The sequence below is a fragment of the Bombina bombina genome, chromosome 7, assembly GCF_027579735.1.
Source record: "Bombina bombina isolate aBomBom1 chromosome 7, aBomBom1.pri, whole genome shotgun sequence".
NCBI classification, from domain to species: Eukaryota; Metazoa; Chordata; class Amphibia; order Anura; family Bombinatoridae; genus Bombina; species Bombina bombina.
The window spans coordinates 22,547,446-22,566,681 of record NC_069505.1 but is presented as its reverse complement, the minus strand read 5'-3'; the positions used below and the strand labels follow the sequence as shown (position 1 = coordinate 22,566,681).

Genomic DNA, 19,236 nt, shown 5'->3' with positions numbered 1-19,236 from the left:
GAATAGTCTCCATCTGTCACGGTCTGAGACACGATATCTGGAAAGGCATGAGAACGTGTCACTATTAATTATTTGGGCCACAACTGCTGGTTATAGGATATGTTTGTTGCAACTCTGTGACGTTTAGGAAACAACAGATTGTTGGGAAGGCAGCTTAGTTTACTAAGATGTCACAGAGATGCAATTGATCTTTTGGAGTAGTTGAATGTGTGAAGCCTATTGCTGCCACATGCATTGTTATATGCTAAATCATTGCAGCAGGCAAACACAGCAACAAACCAATTAAGGTATATAGCGTGGAAGTATATTCTCAGATGGTAAACAGGGGTATAATATGTTAAGCTTGAATAGCAAGGTATGTCTGAGTGGAACGTAGGGGTAAAGACAATATGCAGCGTAGTACAGGTATATCAGTATTGGTAATAGGCAGATGGCAGAGCGTAACAAGCAACAATCAAATATAAAATGTAAGTTTTTGCAAAGAAGTTCCCTCCGTTGTAAGCTGAAAATGGTACAGACTTTTAACATGGGTTGTGAACTCTTACCGCCTGGTTGATTCTGTGGATGCAGCGGCAAGGAAATTGTGTGTGCTGTGAGCAGAGGCTGAATGGCGTCTGAGTCCGTTATCGCAGCTGGCGTGTGACGTCACCGCAACGTTTCCTGGGATGTTTCAGAGTGAGGTGTTGCCTGAGCCGGCAAAAGCAGTAGCAGAGGTTGAGACCGGGGAAACTGTACAACTGCAGCCAGACTTGAGGTATGATGTTCCCTTGAAGAGAGGTTAAGCAGGGAGAGCTTGAAAAACTGAGGTTGATAATTCCGGAGGAATAAACTTAACTCTGTGAAACCTGTGGCGACAGGTTTAAATGTTGAGGGCTTGGCAAGTTCTGTGAATCAGTAGAGCTACAATACTAAGCAAAGATTTAGTGAGCAAGGTGGAGCTTATATAGGGAGGAGAGCAGGTGTGAATAACTTTGAAGGCTCGGTAAGTGGCAGTATCACATGATTAGATTAGTAACCTGACAGGACCCCCCTCTCAAGGAGCAACTCCTGGTGCTCAAGGTCCGGGACGATCGGGGTTACGCTGATGGAAACTAGATACCAGACGAGCTGCAGATATATTACAAGCAGGTTCCCAGGAATCCTCTTCGGAAGAGTAGCCCTTCCAGCTTACCAGGTATTCCAGACGTCCACGGCGAGTTCGGGAATCCAGGATTGAACGAACTTCATATTCCACGTTCGGGTCCAGGGCAACCTGAGGTGGAAGAGGAACAACAGAGGTGCCCCTGACCTCTCTATAGGGCTTAAGGAGAGAGACGTGGAAAGTTGGATGGACCTTCATAGAGGACGGTAGGGTAAGTCTAACAGCATTGGCGTTGATGACTCTTTCAATAGGGTATGGTCCAATGAAGAGAGGAGAAAGTTTTCTACAAGGCAAATTCAAGGAGAGATGTCTTGTAGAGAGCCAAACTAAGTCGCCTGGAGTATAGACAGGCGGAGTTGAACAATGACGGTCGTAATATCTCTTATAAATCTCCTTTGCTCTAACAATAGCAGCCTCGATGTTTTTGAAGTTGGAGGTGATGTTCTCGGAGAATTCAGAGATACTGGGTGAGAGAATATCAGAAGTAGGGAACAACTGGAAACGGGGATGAAACCCGTAATTAGCGAAGAAAGGTGTCTGGTTGATAGTGGAATGATGAGTGTTATTATAAGAAAATTCAGCATAAGGTAAGAAGTCTGACCAAAGATGCTGTTGATGAGAACAGAAGGATCTGAGGAACTGTTCGAGCCATTGATTACACCTTTCCGTTTGTCCGTTTCCTTGGGGATGATATGCGGTGGTGAGTTTTTTGTCTACAGAGAAAGTTTTACAAAACTGATGCCAAAGTCTACTTGAGAATTGGGTCCCTCGGTCACTCATTATGGAGTTAGGGAGTCCGTGAAGTTTTATGACGTGTTTCATGAGAAGTTGTATGGTTTCCAAAGCGGTAGGTAGCTTAGAGTAAGGAATGAAATGACACATTTTCGTGAAGTGATCCACTACAACCATAATAGTGTTATTCTTCCCCGATATTGGCAGATCTACAATAAAATCAATAGCAATTTGTGACCAAGGGGTTGTTGGAGTGGGTAGAGGTAGTAGGAGGCCATAGGGCGCATGTTTGCTCCTTTTAGAGGTAGTACATACAGGACATGATGAGATATACTCATTGATGTCGTTATACATGCAAGGCCACCAATGATTTCTGGAAACTAGTTCCTGGGTTTTGTGTATTCCAGGATGACCCGCCAGGGAAGAGTCATGTACCATGTGGAATAGTGTCTGTCTTAGTGATGGAGGTATGTACAACTGTGAATTATGATAATAACATCCGTTAGGTTTACGCTGTAATTGATGAAGAGGTTTGGATTGATCTCTTAGTTGTTCGTTTAGAACTAGGGATTCTGACTGTAGTGTGAATAGTAGAAAGTTTTCTGTAGGGATAACAGTTGTATCTGTCAACGGGGAATCAGTGTTAGAAGGAATCCTAGAGAGTGCATCTGCTTTGAGGTTTTTTCCAGAGGGACGGTACGTAATGAGAAAATTAAAACGTGAGAAAAAGATGTTCCATCTGACTTGTCTTGCTGATAGAGTACGGGTGGATTTCAGATATTGTAAATTACGGTGGTCAGTATAAATTAATGTAGGGATAGTCACGCCTTCTAATAAATGACGCCAGTGTTCTAGGGAATATTTTATTGCCAATAATTCCTTGTCGCCAATTGGGTAGTTTTGTTCTGCAGGGTTTAATGTTTTGGAGTAGAAGGCAACTGGATGTAAAGGCTTTGTTAATTCTTCCCTTTGTGAGAGTACTGCTCCGATGGCAAAATTAAAGGCATCTACCTCAAGTATGAACTGGAGTTTTGGATCTGGATAACGTAAAATGGGAGCTGTAGTGAATTTGTGTTTGAACATGTCAAAAGCTTCTTGGGCCTGGGTATTCCACTTAAAAGGTTTGTTGGTTTTGGTCAGAGTGGTTAAAGGTAAAGCTAATTTAGAAAAGTTCTTAATAAACTTGCGATAAAAATTCGCAAACCCCATAAAGGATTGTACTTGGCGTCTGGTTTTTGGTACAGGCCAGTTGAGGATAGCATCTACCTTTTTTGATTCCATGCTAATGCCTGAAGAGGATATTTCATAACCCAAGAAGGTAATGGAAGTAGAGTTAAATAGACATTTTTCAGCTTTGGCATACAAATGGTTGCCTCTCAGTCTGGAGAGCACCTGTCGGACGTGTAGAACATGCTCATCGTATGTTTTTGAGTAAATTAGTATATCATCAAGATAGATGACAGTGAAGACATCCAAGATATCTCTGAAAATGTCATTTATTAAGTGCTGAAAAGTTGCTGGGGCATTGCACAACCCGAAAGGCATTACAACGTACTCAAAGAGGCCGTAGCGGGTTCTAAATGCAGTTAACCACTCGTCGCCAGATCTAATGCGGACGAGGTTGTAAGCACCCCTTAGATCTAACTTGGTGAAATATTTAGCCCCTTCAAGTCTTTCAATGATTTCCGGGATGAGCGGGAGAGGATAACGTTTTTTTTATCGTTATTTTGTTTAGTTGTCTGTAATCAACTATGGGTCTAAGAGACCCGTCTTATGTGGAAGGTCTTATGAAACCTTTCTTTAGGTTATCTTTAGGTTATCATCCAAATAAGATTTTAAATGTATGAGTTCTGGATTTGAAAGTGGAAAAATATGTCCAGAGGGAATGTCTGAACCAGGCAAAATATCTATGGGACAATCGTACTTTCTGTGAGGGGGAAGGTGTTCTGCTTCAGTTTTGCTAAAAACATCAGAGAAATCTTGATACACCTCTGGTATTTCAAAATCTGGGATAGTTTCAGAGGTGTGCAATATAGGTGATGGGAAACAAGTGTTAAGGCAGAAATTAGAGTTGAAAGACAAAGACAAATTTGACCAATCTACTGCTGGGTTATGTGTTGTGAGCCATTTTATACCTAGTACTATGGGTGAAATGGGGGATGAAATAACGTCAAAGGTTATGTATTCCCTGTGGTGTTCAGTAGTAAACATGAGAATATGAATAGTTTGGTATTCTACAGGCCCAGAAGCAATGTTTTTCCCATCAATACCTCTTAAGAAAACAGGAGACTTTTTTCTAACTAGTGGAATTTTATTAAGGGTAGTGAAGGCATTATCAATATAGGAAGCTGTGGCTCCTGAGTCAAGTATCGCGGTAGCGTTGACCCGCTGTTGGTCCCACTGTAAAGTAAGAGACAAGTGTAAGTAAGATGTAGGATGTATCTGAGTAGAACAGCAATATGCAGGATTATCAGTCTTACCCTTATTTTGCTTCTGTAAGGTAGGACAATCCCTGACTGTATGATTCTCTGATGCGCAATATAGACACAAGTTGTTTGTGCGTCTCCTGACCTTTTCCTCGGGGCTTAGCGGTCCGCGTACAAAACCAATGTCCATGGGTTCTGGAGTAGACTTTGGGTTATGAGCTATTTGATGTTTCTTTGGGTTGGGGTCATGGTAGGATTTCTCCTGCTGTCTCTCCCTGAGGCGCCTGTCTATTGTTATGCTAAGGGTCATTAATTCCTCCAATGTAGGAGGTAAATCTGATCTTGAGAGTTCATCTTTTATAGCATCTGATAGACCCAATCTAAATTGGTTTCTCAATGCAATGTTATTCCACAATGTGTCCTTTGCCCACATTATAAAGTCGGCAATGTAATCCTCGACTACTCTCTTCTTTTGCCTAAGTGATCTCATTGCATTCTCAGCTGTGATTTGTTTATAAGGGTCTTCATATAGTTGCCCCATGGCTGAGAAATTTTTTTCAAGAGAATTTAGTATATCGTCATTAGTTTCAAAGTATGTGTTAGCCCAGGTACGTGGCTCACCCCTGAGGTATGAGATCACAGTGAGTACTCTAACTCTATCATTAGGGTATGTGTGGGGTTTCAAAGAGAACATTAAGAGGCAGGCATTTTTGAAATCCCTGTACTGGGATCTGTCACCCATGAATTTTTCTGGGGGACTAACCTGGGGCTCAGAAATAGGAACTCTTTTGTCTATAACATCCCTAATGTATGTTTTCATGTTATCATTTTCAGTTTTAAGAGTGTTAAGGGCCTCAGTTAACAAGTCAACCCTCTGGGTAAGGGTCTGCATGTGTGCATTGATTCCAGCTGGGTCCATTTTTATTTCCCAATAATGGAAAATTGGCTTAGTATTTTGTCACGGTCTGAGACACGATATCTGGAAAGGCATGAGAACGTGTCACTATTAATTATTTGGGCCACAACTGCTGGTTATAGGATATGTTAAATATATGTTTGTTGCAACTCTGTGACGTTTAGGAAACAACAGATTGTTGGGAAGGCAGCTTAGTTTACTAAGATGTCACAGAGATGCAATTGATCTTTTGGAGTAGTTGAATGTGTGAAGCCTATTGCTGCCACATGCATAGTTATATGCTAAATCATTGCAGCAGGCAAACACAGCAACAAACCAATTAAGGTATATAGCGTGGAAGTATATTCTCAGATGGTAAACAGGGGTATAATATGTTAAGCTTGAATAGCAAGGTATGTCTGAGTGGAACGTAGGGGTAAAGACAATATGCAGCGTAGTACAGGTATATCAGTATTGGTAATAGGCAGATGGCAGAGCGTAACAAGCAACAATCAAATATAAAATGTAAGTTTTTGCAAAGAAGTTCCCTCCGTTGTAAGCTGAAAATGGTACAGACTTTTAACATGGGTTGTGAACTCTTACCGCCTGGTTGATTCTGTGGATGCAGCGGCAAGGAAATTGTGTGTGCTGTGAGCAGAGGCTGAATGGCGTCTGAGTCCGTTATCGCAGCTGGCGTGTGACGTCACCGCAACGTTTCCTGGGATGTTTCAGAGTGAGGTGTTGCCTGAGCCGGCAAAAGCAGTAGCAGAGGTTGAGACCGGGGAAACTGTACAACTGCAGCCAGACTTGAGGTATGATGTTCCCTTGAAGAGAGGTTAAGCAGGGAGAGCTTGAAAAACTGAGGTTGATAATTCCGGAGGAATAAACTTAACTCTGTGAAACCTGTGGCGACAGGTTTAAATGTTGAGGGCTTGGCAAGTTCTGTGAATCAGTAGAACTACAATACTAAGCAAAGATTTAGTGAGCAAGGTGGAGCTTATATAGGGAGGAGAGCAGGTGTGAATAACTTTGAAGGCTCAGTAAGTGGCAGTATCACATGATTAGATTAGTAACCTGACACCATCTTGAAGGATGGGACTCTGAAGAATTTGTTTAGGATCTTGAGATCCAAGATTGGTCTGAAAGTTCCTTCACTTTTTGGGAACCACAAACAGGTTGGAGTAAAACCCTTGCCCCTGTTCCGCTCTTGGAACTGGGTGAATCACTCCCATGGTATGTAGGTCTTCTACACAGCGTAAGAACGCCTCTCTTTTTGTCTGGTTTGCAGACAATTGAGAAATGTGCAATCTCCCCCTTGGGGGGGAATCTTTGAGGTCCAGAAGATATCCCTGGGAAACAATTTCTAAAGCCCAGGAATCGTGAACATCTCTTGCCCAAGCTTGAGCGAAGAGAGTCTGCCCCCTACTAGATCCGGTCCCGGATCGGGGGCTACCCCTTCATGCTGTCTTGGAGGCAGCTACAGGCTTCTTGGCCTGTTTACCCTTGTTCCAGGCCTGGTTAGGTCTCCAGACTGACTTGGATTGAGCAAAATTCCCCTCTTGCTTTGCAGCAGGGGAAGCTGAAGTGGGACCACTCTTGAAGTTTCGAAAGGAACGAAAATTATTTTGTTTGGTCTTTATTTTATTTGTTTTATCCTGAGGGAGGGTATGGCCCTTCCCTCCAGTGATGTCTGAAATAATTTCCTTCAGTTCAGGCCCGAATAGGGTCTTTCCTTTGAAAGGGATGGTCAAAAGCTTTGATTTTGATGACACATCAGCTGACCAGGACTTAAGCCATAACGCTCTACGCGCTAAAATGGCAAAACCAGAATTTTTTGCCGCTAATTTAGCCAATTAAAAAGCAGCATCTGTAATGAAAGAATTAGCCAGCTTAAGAGTCTTAATTCTATCCAGAATATCATCTAATGGGGTCTCCCCCTGGAGAGCCTCTTCTAGAGCCTCAAACCAAAAATCAGCTGCAGTAGTTACAGGAATAATGCATGCAATAGGTTGGAGAAGAAAACCTTGATGAACAAAAAATTTCTTTAGGAGACCCTCTAATTTTTTATCCATAGGATCTTTGAAAGCACAACTGTCTTCAATAGGTATAGTTGTATGCTTAGCTAATGTAGAAATAGCTCCCTCCACCTTAGGGACCGTCTGCCACAAGTCCCGCATGGTGTCAGATATGGGAAACATTTTCTTAAAAGTAGGAGGGGGAGTGAACGGTATACCTGGTCTATCCCACTCCTTAGAAACAATATCCGCAATCCTCTTAGGGACTGGAAAAACAGAATTTATGCTTACCTGATAAATTACTTTCTCCAACGGTGTGTCCGGTCCACGGCGTCATCCTTACTTGTGGGATATTCTCTTCCCCAACAGGAAATGGCAAAGAGTCCCAGCAAAGCTGGTCACATGATCCCTCCTAGGCTCCGCCCACCCCAGTCATTCGACCGACGGACAGGACGAAATATATATAGGAGAAACCATATGATACCGTGGTGACTGTAGTTAGAGAAAATAATTCATCAGACCTGATTAAAAAACCAGGGCGGGCCGTGGACCGGACACACCGTTGGAGAAAGTAATTTATCAGGTAAGCATAAATTCTGTTTTCTCCAACATAGGTGTGTCCGGTCCACGGCGTCATCCTTACTTGTGGGAACCAATACCAAAGCTTTAGGACACGGATGAAGGGAGGGAGCAAATCAGGTCACCTAAACGGAAGGAACCACAGCTTGCAAAACCTTTCTCCCAAAAATAGCCTCCGAAGAAGCAAAAGTATCAAATTTGTAAAATTTGGCAAAAGTGTGCAGTGAAGACCAAGTCGCTGCCTTACATATCTGGTCAACAGAAGCCTCGTTCTTGAAGGCCCATGTGGAAGCCACAGCCCTAGTGGAGTGAGCTGTGATTCTTTCAGGAGGCTGCCGTCCGGCAGTCTCATAAGCCAATCGGATGATGCTTTTAAGCCAAAAGGAAAGAGAGGTAGAAGTCGCCTTTTGACCTCTCCTTTTACCAGAATAAACAACAAACAAGGAAGATGTTTGTCTGAAATCTTTAGTAGCCTCTAAATAGAACTTTAGAGCACGGACAACGTCCAAATTGTGCAACAAACGTTCCTTCTTTGAAACTGGATTCGGACACAAAGAAGGTACAACTATCTCCTGGTTAATATTTTTGTTAGAAACAACTTTAGGAAGAAAACCAGGCTTAGTACGCAAAACCACCTTATCTGCATGGAACACCAGATAAGGAGGAGAACACTGCAGAGCAGATAATTCTGAAACTCTTCTAGCAGAAGAAATTGCAACCAAAAACAAAACTTTCCAAGATAGTAACTTAATATCTATGGAATGTAAGGGTTCAAACGGAACCCCTTGAAGAACTGAAAGAACTAAATTTAGACTCCAGGGAGGAGTCAAAGGTCTGTAAACAGGCTTGATCCTAACCAGAGCCTGAACAAATGCTTGAACATCTGGCACAGCTGCCAGTCTTTTATGTAGTAAGACAGATAAAGCAGAGATCTGTCCCTTTAGAGAACTTGCAGATAATCCTTTCTCCAAACCTTCTTGAAGAATGGAGAGAATCTTAGGAATTTTTTCCATATTTTATGGTAAATTTTTCTAGTTACAGGTTTTCTGGCCTGAACCAGAGTATCTATCACCGAATCTGAAAACCCACGCTTTGATAGAATCAAGCGTTCAATCTCCAAGCCGTCAGTTGGAGGGATACCAGATTTGGGTGTTCGAATGGACCTTGAACAAGAAGGTCCTGTCTCAAAGGTAGCTTCCATGGTGGAGCCGATGACATATTCACCAGGTCTGCATACCAAGTCCTGCGTGGCCACGCAGGAGCTATCAAGATCACCGAGGCCCTCTCCTGATTGATCCTGGCTACCAGCCTGGGAATGAGAGGAAACGGTGGGAATATGTAAGCTAGGTTGAAAGTCCAAGGAGCTACTAGTGCATCTACTAGAGTCGCCTTGGGATCCCTGGATCTGGACCCGTAGCAAGGAACCTTGAAGTTCTGACGAGACGCCATCAGATCCATGTCTGGAATGCCTCATAATTGAGTTATTTGGGCAAAGATTTCCGGATGGAGTTCCCACTCCCCCGGATGAAATGTCTGACGACTCAGAAAATCCGCTTCCCAATTTTCCACTCCTGGGATGTGGATCGCAGACAAGTGGCAGGAGTGATCCTCCGCCCATTGAATTATTTTGGACACTTCTTTCATCGCCAGGGAACTCTTTGTTCCCCCTTGATGATTGATATACGCAACAGTCGTCATGTTGTCTGATTGGAACCTTATGAATTTGGCCTTTGCTAGTTGAGGCCAAGCTCTGAGAGCATTGAATATCGCTCTCAGTTCCAGAATGTTTATCGGGAGAAGAGACTCTTCCCGAGACCATAGACCCTGAGCTTTCAGGGATTCCCAGACCGCACCCCAGCCCACTAGACTGGCGTCGGTCGTGACAATGACCCACTCTGGCCTGCGGAAGCTCATTCCCTGGGACAGATGGTCCAGGGTCAGCCACCAACGGAGTGAATCTCTGGTCTTTTGATCTACTTGAATCATTGGAGACAAGTCTGTATAATCCCCATTCCACTGTTTGAGCATGCACAGTTGTAATGGTCTTAGATGAATTTGTGCAAAAGGAACTATGTCCATTGTTGCAACCATCAATCCTATTACTTCCATGCACTGCGCTATGGAAGGACGAGGAACAGAATGAAGCACTTGACAAGAGCTTAGAAGTTTTGATTTTCTGACCTCTGTCAGAAAAATCCTCATTTCTAAGGAATCTATTATTGTTCCCAAGAAGGGAACTCTTGTTGACGGGGACAGAGAACTCTTTTCTTTGTTCACCTTCCATCCGTGAGATGTGAGAAAGGCTAAAACGATGTCCGTATGAGCCTTTGCCTTTGACAGGGACGACGCTTGTATTAGAATGTCGTCCAAGTAAGGTACTACTGCAATGCCCCTTGGTCTTAAAACCGCTAGAAGGGACCCTAGCACCTTTGTGAAAATCCTTGAAGCAGTGGCTAATCCGAATGGAAGAGCCACAAACTGGTAATGTTTGTCCAGAAAAGCGAACCTTAGGAACTGATGATGTTCCTTGTGGATAGGGATATGTAGGTACGCATCCTTTAGATCCACGGTAGTCATAAATTGACTTTCCTGGATGGTGGGTAGAATCGTTCGAATAGTTTCCATTTTGAACGATGGTACCCTGAGAAATTTGTTTAGGATCTTCAAATCCAAAATTGGTCTGAACATTCCCTCTTTTTTGGGAACTATGAACAGATTGGAATAAAATCCCATTCCTTGTTCCTTTATTGGAACTGGGTGTATCACTACCATCTTTAACAGGTCTTCCACACAATGTAAGAATGCCAGTCTCTTTATTTGGTTTGAGGATAAGTGAGACTTGTGGAACCTTCCCCTTGGGGGTAGTTCCATGAATTCCAGGAGATAACCTTGAGAAACTATTTCTAGCGCCCAAGGATCCTGAACATCTCTTGCCCAAGCCTGAGCAAAGAGAGAGAGTCTGCCCCCACCAGATCCGGTCCCGGATCGGGGGCTACTCCTTCATGCTGTCTTGTTAGCAGTGGCAGGCTTCTTGGCCTGCTTACCCTTGTTCCAGCCTTGCATTGGTTTCCAGGCTGGTTTGGGTTGTGAGGCATTACCCTCTTGCTTAGAGGATGCAGAATTAGAGGCTGGTCCATTTCTGCGAAAGGGACGAAAATTAGGCTTATCTTTAGCCTTAAAAGACCTATCCTGTGGAAGGGCGTGGCCCTTTCCCCCAGTGATGTCTGAAATAATCTCTTTCAAATCAGGTCCAAATAAAGTTTTACCTTTGAAAGGAATGTTAAGTAATTTTGTCTTGGATGACACATCCGCTGACCAAGACTTTAGCCAAAGCGCTCTGCGCGCCACAATAGCAAACCCTGAATTTTTCGCCGCTAATTTTGCTAATTGCAAAGCGGCATCTAAAATAAAAGAGTTAGCCAATTTAAGTGCGTGAACTCTGTCCATAACCTCCTCATATGGAGTTTCTCTTCTGAGCGACTTTTCTAGTTCCTCGAACCAGAACCACGCTGCCGTAGTGACAGGAACAATGCATGAAATTGGTTGTAGAAGGTAGCCTTGCTGTACAAAAATCTTTTTAAGCAAACCTTCCAATTTTTTATCCATAGGATCTTTGAAAGCACAACTATCTTCTAGTGCGTTTGTTTAGAGTAGAAACTGCCCCCTCGACCTTGGGGACTGTCTGCCATAAGTCCTTTCTGGGGTCGACCATAGGAAATAATTTCTTAAATATAGGGGGAGGAACAAAAGGTATGCCGGGCTTTTCCCACTCTTTATTTACTATGTCCGCCACCCGCTTGGGTATAGGAAAAGCGTCGGGGGGCACCGGAACCTCTAGGAACCTGTCCATCTTGCATAATTTCTCTGGAATGACCAAATTGTCACAATCATCCAGAGTAGATAACACCTCCTTAAGCAGTGCGCGGAGATGTTCTAATTTAAATTTAAATGTCACAACATCAGGTTCAGCTTGATGAGAAATTTTTCCTGAATCTGAAATTTCTCCCTCAGACAAAACCTCCCTCATGGCCCCTTCAGATTGGTGTGAGGGTATGACAGAACAATTATCATCAGCGTCCTCTTGCTCTTCAGTGTTTAAAACAGAGCAATCGCGCTTTCTCTGATAAGTAGGCATTTTGGATAAAAGATTTGCTATGGAGTTATCCATTACAGCCGTTAATTGTTGCATGGTAATAAGTATTGGCGCACTAGATGTACTAGGGGCCTCCTGCATGGGCAAAACTGGTGTAGACACAGTAGGAGATGATGTAGTATCATGTTTACTCCCCTCATTTGAGGAATCATCTTGGGCAATATCATTATTTGTGGCAGTACTGTCCTTACTTTGTTTGGACGCTATGGCACAATTATCACATAAATTTAAATGGGGAGACACATTTGCTTTCATACATATAGAACATAGCTTATCTGAAGGTACAGACATGTTAAACAGGCTTAAACTTGTCAATAATGCACAAAAAACGTTTTAAAATAAAACCGTTACTGTCACTTTAAATTTCAAACAGAAAACACTTTATTACTGAATATGTGAAAAAGTATGAAGGAATTGTTCAAAAATCACCAAATTTTCACAACAGTGTCTTAAAGCCTTAAAAATATTGCACACCAAATTTCAGAGCTTTAACCCTTAAAATAACGGAACCGGAGCCGTTTTTCAATTTAACCCCTATACAGTCCCAGATACAGTCTTTGCTAAGACCCAACCAAGCCCTGAGGGGAATACGATACCAAATGACGCCTTCTAAATCCTCACACATGCATCTGCATGCCCTGCTCTCAAAAAACAACTGCGCATTAATGGCGCGAAAATGAGGCTCAGTCTATGACTAGAAAGGCCCCCTGACTGAAAAAGGTGTCCAATACAGTGCCTGCCGTTTTATAAACGTTCCCCAAGATTATAAATGTCAATTGTTAGCCTAAATTTGAATAATATGCACAATAAAGCAATCGATTTAGCCCATAAAAATGTCTACCAGTTTTTTAGCCCATAATAAGCCCTTTATTCTGTTTGTTTTTGACTAAGAAAATGGCTTACCGGTCCCCATGAGGGGAAATGACAGCCTTCCAGCATTACACAGTCTTGTTAGAAATATGGCTAGTCATACCTTAAGCAGAAGAGTCTGCTAACTGTTTCCCCCAACTGAAGTTACTTCATCTCAACAGTCCTATGTGGAAACAGCAATCGATTTTAGTTACTGTCTGCTAAAATCATCTTCCTCTTACAAACAGAAATCTTCATCCTTTTCTGTTTCAGAGTAAATAGTACATACCAGCACTATTTTAAAATAACAAACACTTGATAGAAGAATAAAAACTACATTTAAACACCAAAAAACTCTTAACCATCTCCGTGGAGATGTTGCCTGTGCAACGGCAAAGAGAATGACTGGGGTGGGCGGAGCCTAGGAGGGATCATGTGACCAGCTTTGCTGGGACTCTTTGCCATTTCCTGTTGGGGAAGAGAATATCCCACAAGTAAGGATGACGCCGTGGACCGGACACACCAATGTTGGAGAAAACATCAGTGTAAACAGGAACCTCTAAGTATTTGTCAATTTTACACAATTTCTCTGGAACCACAATAGGGTCACAATCATCCAGAGTCGCCAATACCTCCCTGAGCAACAAGCGGAGGTGTTCTAGCTTGAATTTAAAGGCCATCATATCAGAGTCCGTCTGAGGGAGCGTCTTTCCTGAATCAGAAATCTCTCCCTCAGACAGCAAATCCCTCATCGCTACCTCAGAACATTGTGAGGGAATATCGGATACGACTACTAAAGCGTCAGAAAGCTCAGCATTTGTTCTTAACCCCAAGCTATCACGCTTCCCTTGCAACCCAGGCAGTCTAGATAAAACCTCTGTGATGGTAGAATTCATAACTGCTGCCATGTCTTGTAAGGTAAATGAAGTAGACGCACTAGAGGTACTTGGCGTCGCTTGTGCGGGTGTTACTGGTTGTGACACTTGGGGAGAATTAGATGGCATAACCTCATTTCTTTCTGTCTGAGAATCCTCTAGCGCTACATTTTTAAGTGCTACAATATGCTCTTTAAAATTTATAGACATATCAGTACAAGTGGGACACATTCTAAGAGGGAGTTCCACAATGGCATCTAAACATATTGAACAAGGAGTTTCCTTGATGTCAGACATGTTTAACAGGCTAGTAATGAGACCAGCAAGCTTGGAAAACACTTTATTCAATGTAAAACAACAATTTCAAAAAAACGGTACTGTGCCTTTAAGAGAAAAAACATGTACACGTTCGGCAAAACTGCTTAAAAATGTCACAAATCCTTCAAATTTTTTACAGTATATGTAGTAAGCCTTAGTAAGGTTGCACCACTAGTAAAAAATGATATTAACCCCTTAACAACAAAACCGATTGACAAGAGTCAAAAAAACGGAAAATACAGTCAGCACTTTGCCACAGCTCTGATGTGGCGCCTACCTGCCCTTAGGGGTTGAATTTGAGGGAATAAAGCTTTGTTTTGGCCCCAAAATCGAGTCAGGACCCTCCTGTGTTGCAGCTTGCTGTCCAGAATGAAAAACAACTGCACAACTAAGGCGCAAAATTAGGCCCCACCCACCTCTTACTCAATGTCTGTTGGGCCTTAAAATAACACCTCAAGTGTTTCAAACAGCCATGAGGGATGTAAACCTCAAAATAAGCCAAATGAACCCTCTAAATAAAAAGTCCCAAAAACGTTTTTACCATACTTCTCAAAAAAAACAAAAACGTTTGCTCCATTATATAAGAGTCAACCAGTAAAGTAACTTAGCGCTTATGCAAGCTTGTAATACTACCATAAGTCTTTGATTACAGCTTACCCTTCCCCTCATGGGGATAATGTTAGCCCTTTTCTTGAAATATCAGTCTTTCTAGAAAAAAATGACTGAACATACCTCAGTGCAGCATAGCCTGCAAAGCGTTCCTCAACTGAAGTTTACTGTACTCCTCAGCCTCTGTGGGAACAGCAGTGGATCTTAGTTACAAATGCTAAGATCATTATCCTCCAGACAGAAATCTTCATCTTTTTTCTGCTTGAGAGTAAATAGTACACACCGGTACCATTTAAAATAACAAACTTTTGCTTGAAGAAAATAAAACGAATATTTTTGTCACCACAATCACTTTACCCTTCCTTGTTGCTTAGAGCAGGCAAAGAGAATGACTGGGGGGTGGAGTTAGGGGAGGAGCTATATAGACAGCTCTGCTGTGGGTGCTCTCTTTGCCACTTCCTGTTGGGAAGGAGAATATCCCACAAGTATTGGATGAATCTGTGGACTCGATGCATCTTGCAAGAGAAAGTTATGTTTTAATTCTGTACAAGCAGTTGCCTTCTGGTAAAGTACAGTTCTTACTACAGGGAGACAGAGGTTCTACAAAGTGCAATCCTTTTCTTGCCTAAGAGACTCTTCTTCTCTTAGACATTATTTTTCAATTCCTATTTCTGTTGCACAAGCATTCTAGCCCAAGTACATTTCTAGAATAGGGCATCCCACTGAATGTGTAGTGCTATTGCAACTTTTTTTGTTTGTGTACAAAATATAAAAAAGAGGCTCTATTGCTGTTTAAATGTAGTGATAGCAAAAATGCTAAAAATGCTCTGGTCTTTTGGGGAAGTTTTTGTCTGAAATACCTGGTCCTTAAGGGGTTAAAATGCAAGGGTACCAATACTTTTGCCACATGTGTGTGTGTGCATATATGTGTGTGTTCTCCAAAGAAAATGTTGCCAGCCAGATGGCATTAGGATGTAGCTGGGTGGGAACAGTGTAATACTTTGCAATATTAAAAATGAATTGCGCAATTCAACATAAATTGATTTAATGATAATTTGTGTAACAAATATCTTAAAAACAATAATGTATTAACTATTATTATACTATTAATTTGTGTTTAATATTGGCTTAAATTGTAGCTAGGTGGTCAGTAAAATCAGCCGCATGGTGTCCTCAGTAAACGGACATTGTACACTAGATTTTTCTTTGCATAAATGTTTTGTAGATAATACATTTATACAGCCCATCTGGAAGTGCTTTTTTAACAATGTTTATTTCTGTTAATTTTTTAATAGCACTATGTTGATTTTCAGACCCCTGAGCAAGCCCCAAAATATCAGATGTAGACCCAGGTCTACAGACGCCTGCTGCTCCTGTTTGTCTACTCTAAAAGGTCTTTTCATATGCAGGTGAGGGGGGGGGGGGTTCTGCTCTTCATGCTTTCTCAGCCACTTTCACTGGGTGTCCCAGCCTAACCTCATGAACAGTGCTAAACCAGGAGCTTTTAAGTAAGTTTTTAAAAGGTTTTATACCGGATGTTTATATCAGTATCTGCATATTCTTCTTTATAGTAGTGTCTGTTACATACAGTTATAGGAAAATTGGTGTACACTGTCCGTTTAAATATGTCCTGGAGAGAATACTGTGTTGACTATGATTGGGATTTGTGGCCATTTCTACAGCAGACATGGCTGAATGTATTTTCATGAAACTTAGCATGCTGCTAACTTTTGACTTGGTAGTTTGAAGTCTATAACATATATATATATATATATATATATATATATATATACTGTATATATACATACATATATGTACACACAATATGGGCAAAAGTGTGTGTCTACTAATTCTTAAGAAGTTTCAGCAACGCCCATTGCTAAAAAGTGTACAAAATCCAACACAGTAGATAGGTGTGGCAGATGTCAGAACTCTACCTACCAAATTAATATTGCCTACTGACAGTTTGGTGGAGTGATAATGGTGTGGAGGGTTTTTTTTAGGGCTTGGGCTAAGCCCCTTAATTCCAGTGAAGGGTCATCTTAAAAGGTCATTAAACACTAAATACATTTCATTCACTTCCCTTTAAAAGGGACAGTAAACCTTAAAAATAATGTTATATAATTCTGCACATAGTGTTGATGATTAGCAAATACAACACACATCCACAGCTTGTCAGTGTTAAAATCACAGACCTGGATAGCATCGGTATTAGCGAACAAAGAACCTAACCAAATTCAAGGGCCAGAGGTACTTTGTTTGCTAATAGCGATGCTATCCAGGTCTGTTATTTTACCTAATTTTGTTAGTGTGTCATTTTTGCTTTAATATCTTTCCTTAACTTCATTTGTGCTTTTGTTTAGATTTTTTTTTACTATCATTTATTAACACAGATTTCTCCAGCCTATGAGGTCATCCAACTGATCTGTAAAATATTACAATTTTGTAATGACGGTTAGGCTGCCAACAGAGGGCTATTTTTTTAAACACTGTAATTATGTTGCAGCTGTACATTATAAAACATTTATTGGAGAAAAAAAAATTACATTAATTCTAACAAAAACATTTATTTTAACCTCAGTTTCATTTTTATTTCCCCCCCCATTTTTCTCATGGCCCTTTGCGCTGTCTCTTCAGATATCCAAGGTTGTAATCTCTAGACCCAGATCCTCTGGCTCGCTTTGGCTGTACTTGAGACTGAGCAGTGAGCTGCAGCTTGATGGCACTTGAGTTGACTTTTGATGCCACCAGAAGCTCCTTCATCCCTTTCATTTTCTCACTATGGAAAGTGAGTGTTAGATCTTCTGCAGGCTCTGCTGCTTCCCCTTGCTGCTCGCTGGAAGGACCCCGCTGAGGAACAGCTGGGGTGGGCTCTCCACTTTTAGTCTCCCGACGAGGTCCCCTTCTCCTCATGTCCTCAGACTCTTCGTCTTCATTAGAAGCATCTGCACTCGTAAGAGTCACTTGCTGTCGAACCTTAACAAGAAGAGACATTATATTAAAGGGACACTGAACCCAATTCTTTTCTTTCATGATTCAGATAGAGCAGCAATTTTAAGCAACTTTCTAATTTACTCCTATTATCAATTTTCCTTCATTCTCTTGCTATCTTAATTTGAAAAAGAAGGCTTCTAAGCTAAGGAGCCAGCACATTTTTGGTTCAGGACCATGGACAGCAATTGTTTATTGGTGCTGTCCAATCAGCAAGGACAACCTAGGTTGTTCACCAAAAATGGGCCGGCATCTAAACTTACATTCTTGCTTTTCAAATAAGCATACCAAGAGAATGAAGAAAATTTGATAATAGGAGTAAATTAGAAAGTTGCTTAAAATTTCATGCTCTATCTGAATCACAAAAGAAAAATTTTGGGTTCAGTGTCCCTTTAACTAAACATATCAATAGTAGCGACCCCTTCTCATTTTGTACCGAAATAATTCTTACAAAAAAGTAATTCTCACTGGGCTCTTCATACAGAAAAAAAATTCTGTTTGTTGTTACACATTGTAAGAGTCTTTCTCTGGAAAAGGCAACTATTTCAACTTAGTACACTGCATTGCCAAGGCATATTAATACATGAATGATTCTACAAAGCAACTTGATTTCGAAGCGGAGAAAGATGCGATCATTCTATAACAGTAACCTAATGGGCAATGGATGCTGAACTCCAAAATCATTAAATAAAGGCAGATTCTTAAGCAATGGAGGCAGGTGCATCACCCTCTGAATTACATCTGGTCTTAAAATGGCAACCTCTTGGACAATGGAGGCAAGTGCATCATCTTCTGAAATATTGTCTGATCCTATCACACCAAACTCTTTGGCAATGGAGGCAAGTGCATCACCTTCTGAACTATAGTATCATTCTATAACAGCAACCTATTGCACAATGGAGGAAGGGGCATCACCTTCTGAACTATGGTCTCATTCTATTAACTTCTTGGGCAATGGAGATAAATTCATCGCCAACCTCTTGGACAATAGAGTCAAGTGCATCACCTTTTGAACTATGATCTCATCCTTTAACGACAACCTCTTGGGCAATGGAGGCAGGTGCATCACCTTCTGAACTCTAGGCTCATTATATGACAGCAATGTCTTGGTTAATAGTGGTGGGTGCATTGCCTTCTGTACTGTGCCAATCATCAATTTGAAAAACACCTAAAACTTTCCTTTATCACTACAAGTTGGACATTCAGCAACAGCATAATTTATAAGAATTTTGTCACACCCAATTTCGTACTGATTTGTATTCATCTCACTGGTAATAGCAAAGGTGACCCAGGATAATACTTACCAGGTTCCCTTACCCTGTCCTGAACCTCTAAGGTGGTAATTTCTGCCCTTTCCCACCTTAAGATCTCCCCCTGATAAATGTTAGCTAGAGATATCAGCACAATAATATCTTAACTACCTTATTTTGTTGAATGATTACCTGTGCATCAAATCTACCAAGTGACTGTACTAGGAACGTAGCCCAACCCACATGCAAAACAGGCGTGGGGCTGCCCTCCTCCCATTTACAGATCCCGTCATAAAAACGTAGCAGGTTTGCGAAGCACGATGGATCCTGAAGGGCAGACTCAGACTAGAAAAGGGAAAGAAAAATACAAATTCAGAGAAATTACTTATTTTCTTCCCTCCCA

General features: G+C 41.6%; 1 protein-coding gene across 1 annotated transcript in view; it reads right to left on the bottom strand.

The window, feature by feature from the left end:
• Nucleotides 1-17,101: 17,101 nt before the first annotated feature.
• MEN1 (menin 1) overlaps nt 17,102-19,236 on the bottom strand; it is a 41,222-nt gene continuing 39,087 nt past the window's right edge. The window contains exons 9-10 of the mRNA XM_053719983.1: nt 19,026-19,178; nt 17,102-17,568 (exon numbers count right to left, since the gene is read on the bottom strand). Coding sequence (XP_053575958.1) covers nt 17,203-17,568; nt 19,026-19,178 — 519 coding nt within the window. The 3' untranslated portion in view covers nt 17,102-17,202. The remainder of the gene's footprint in view (nt 17,569-19,025; nt 19,179-19,236) is intronic.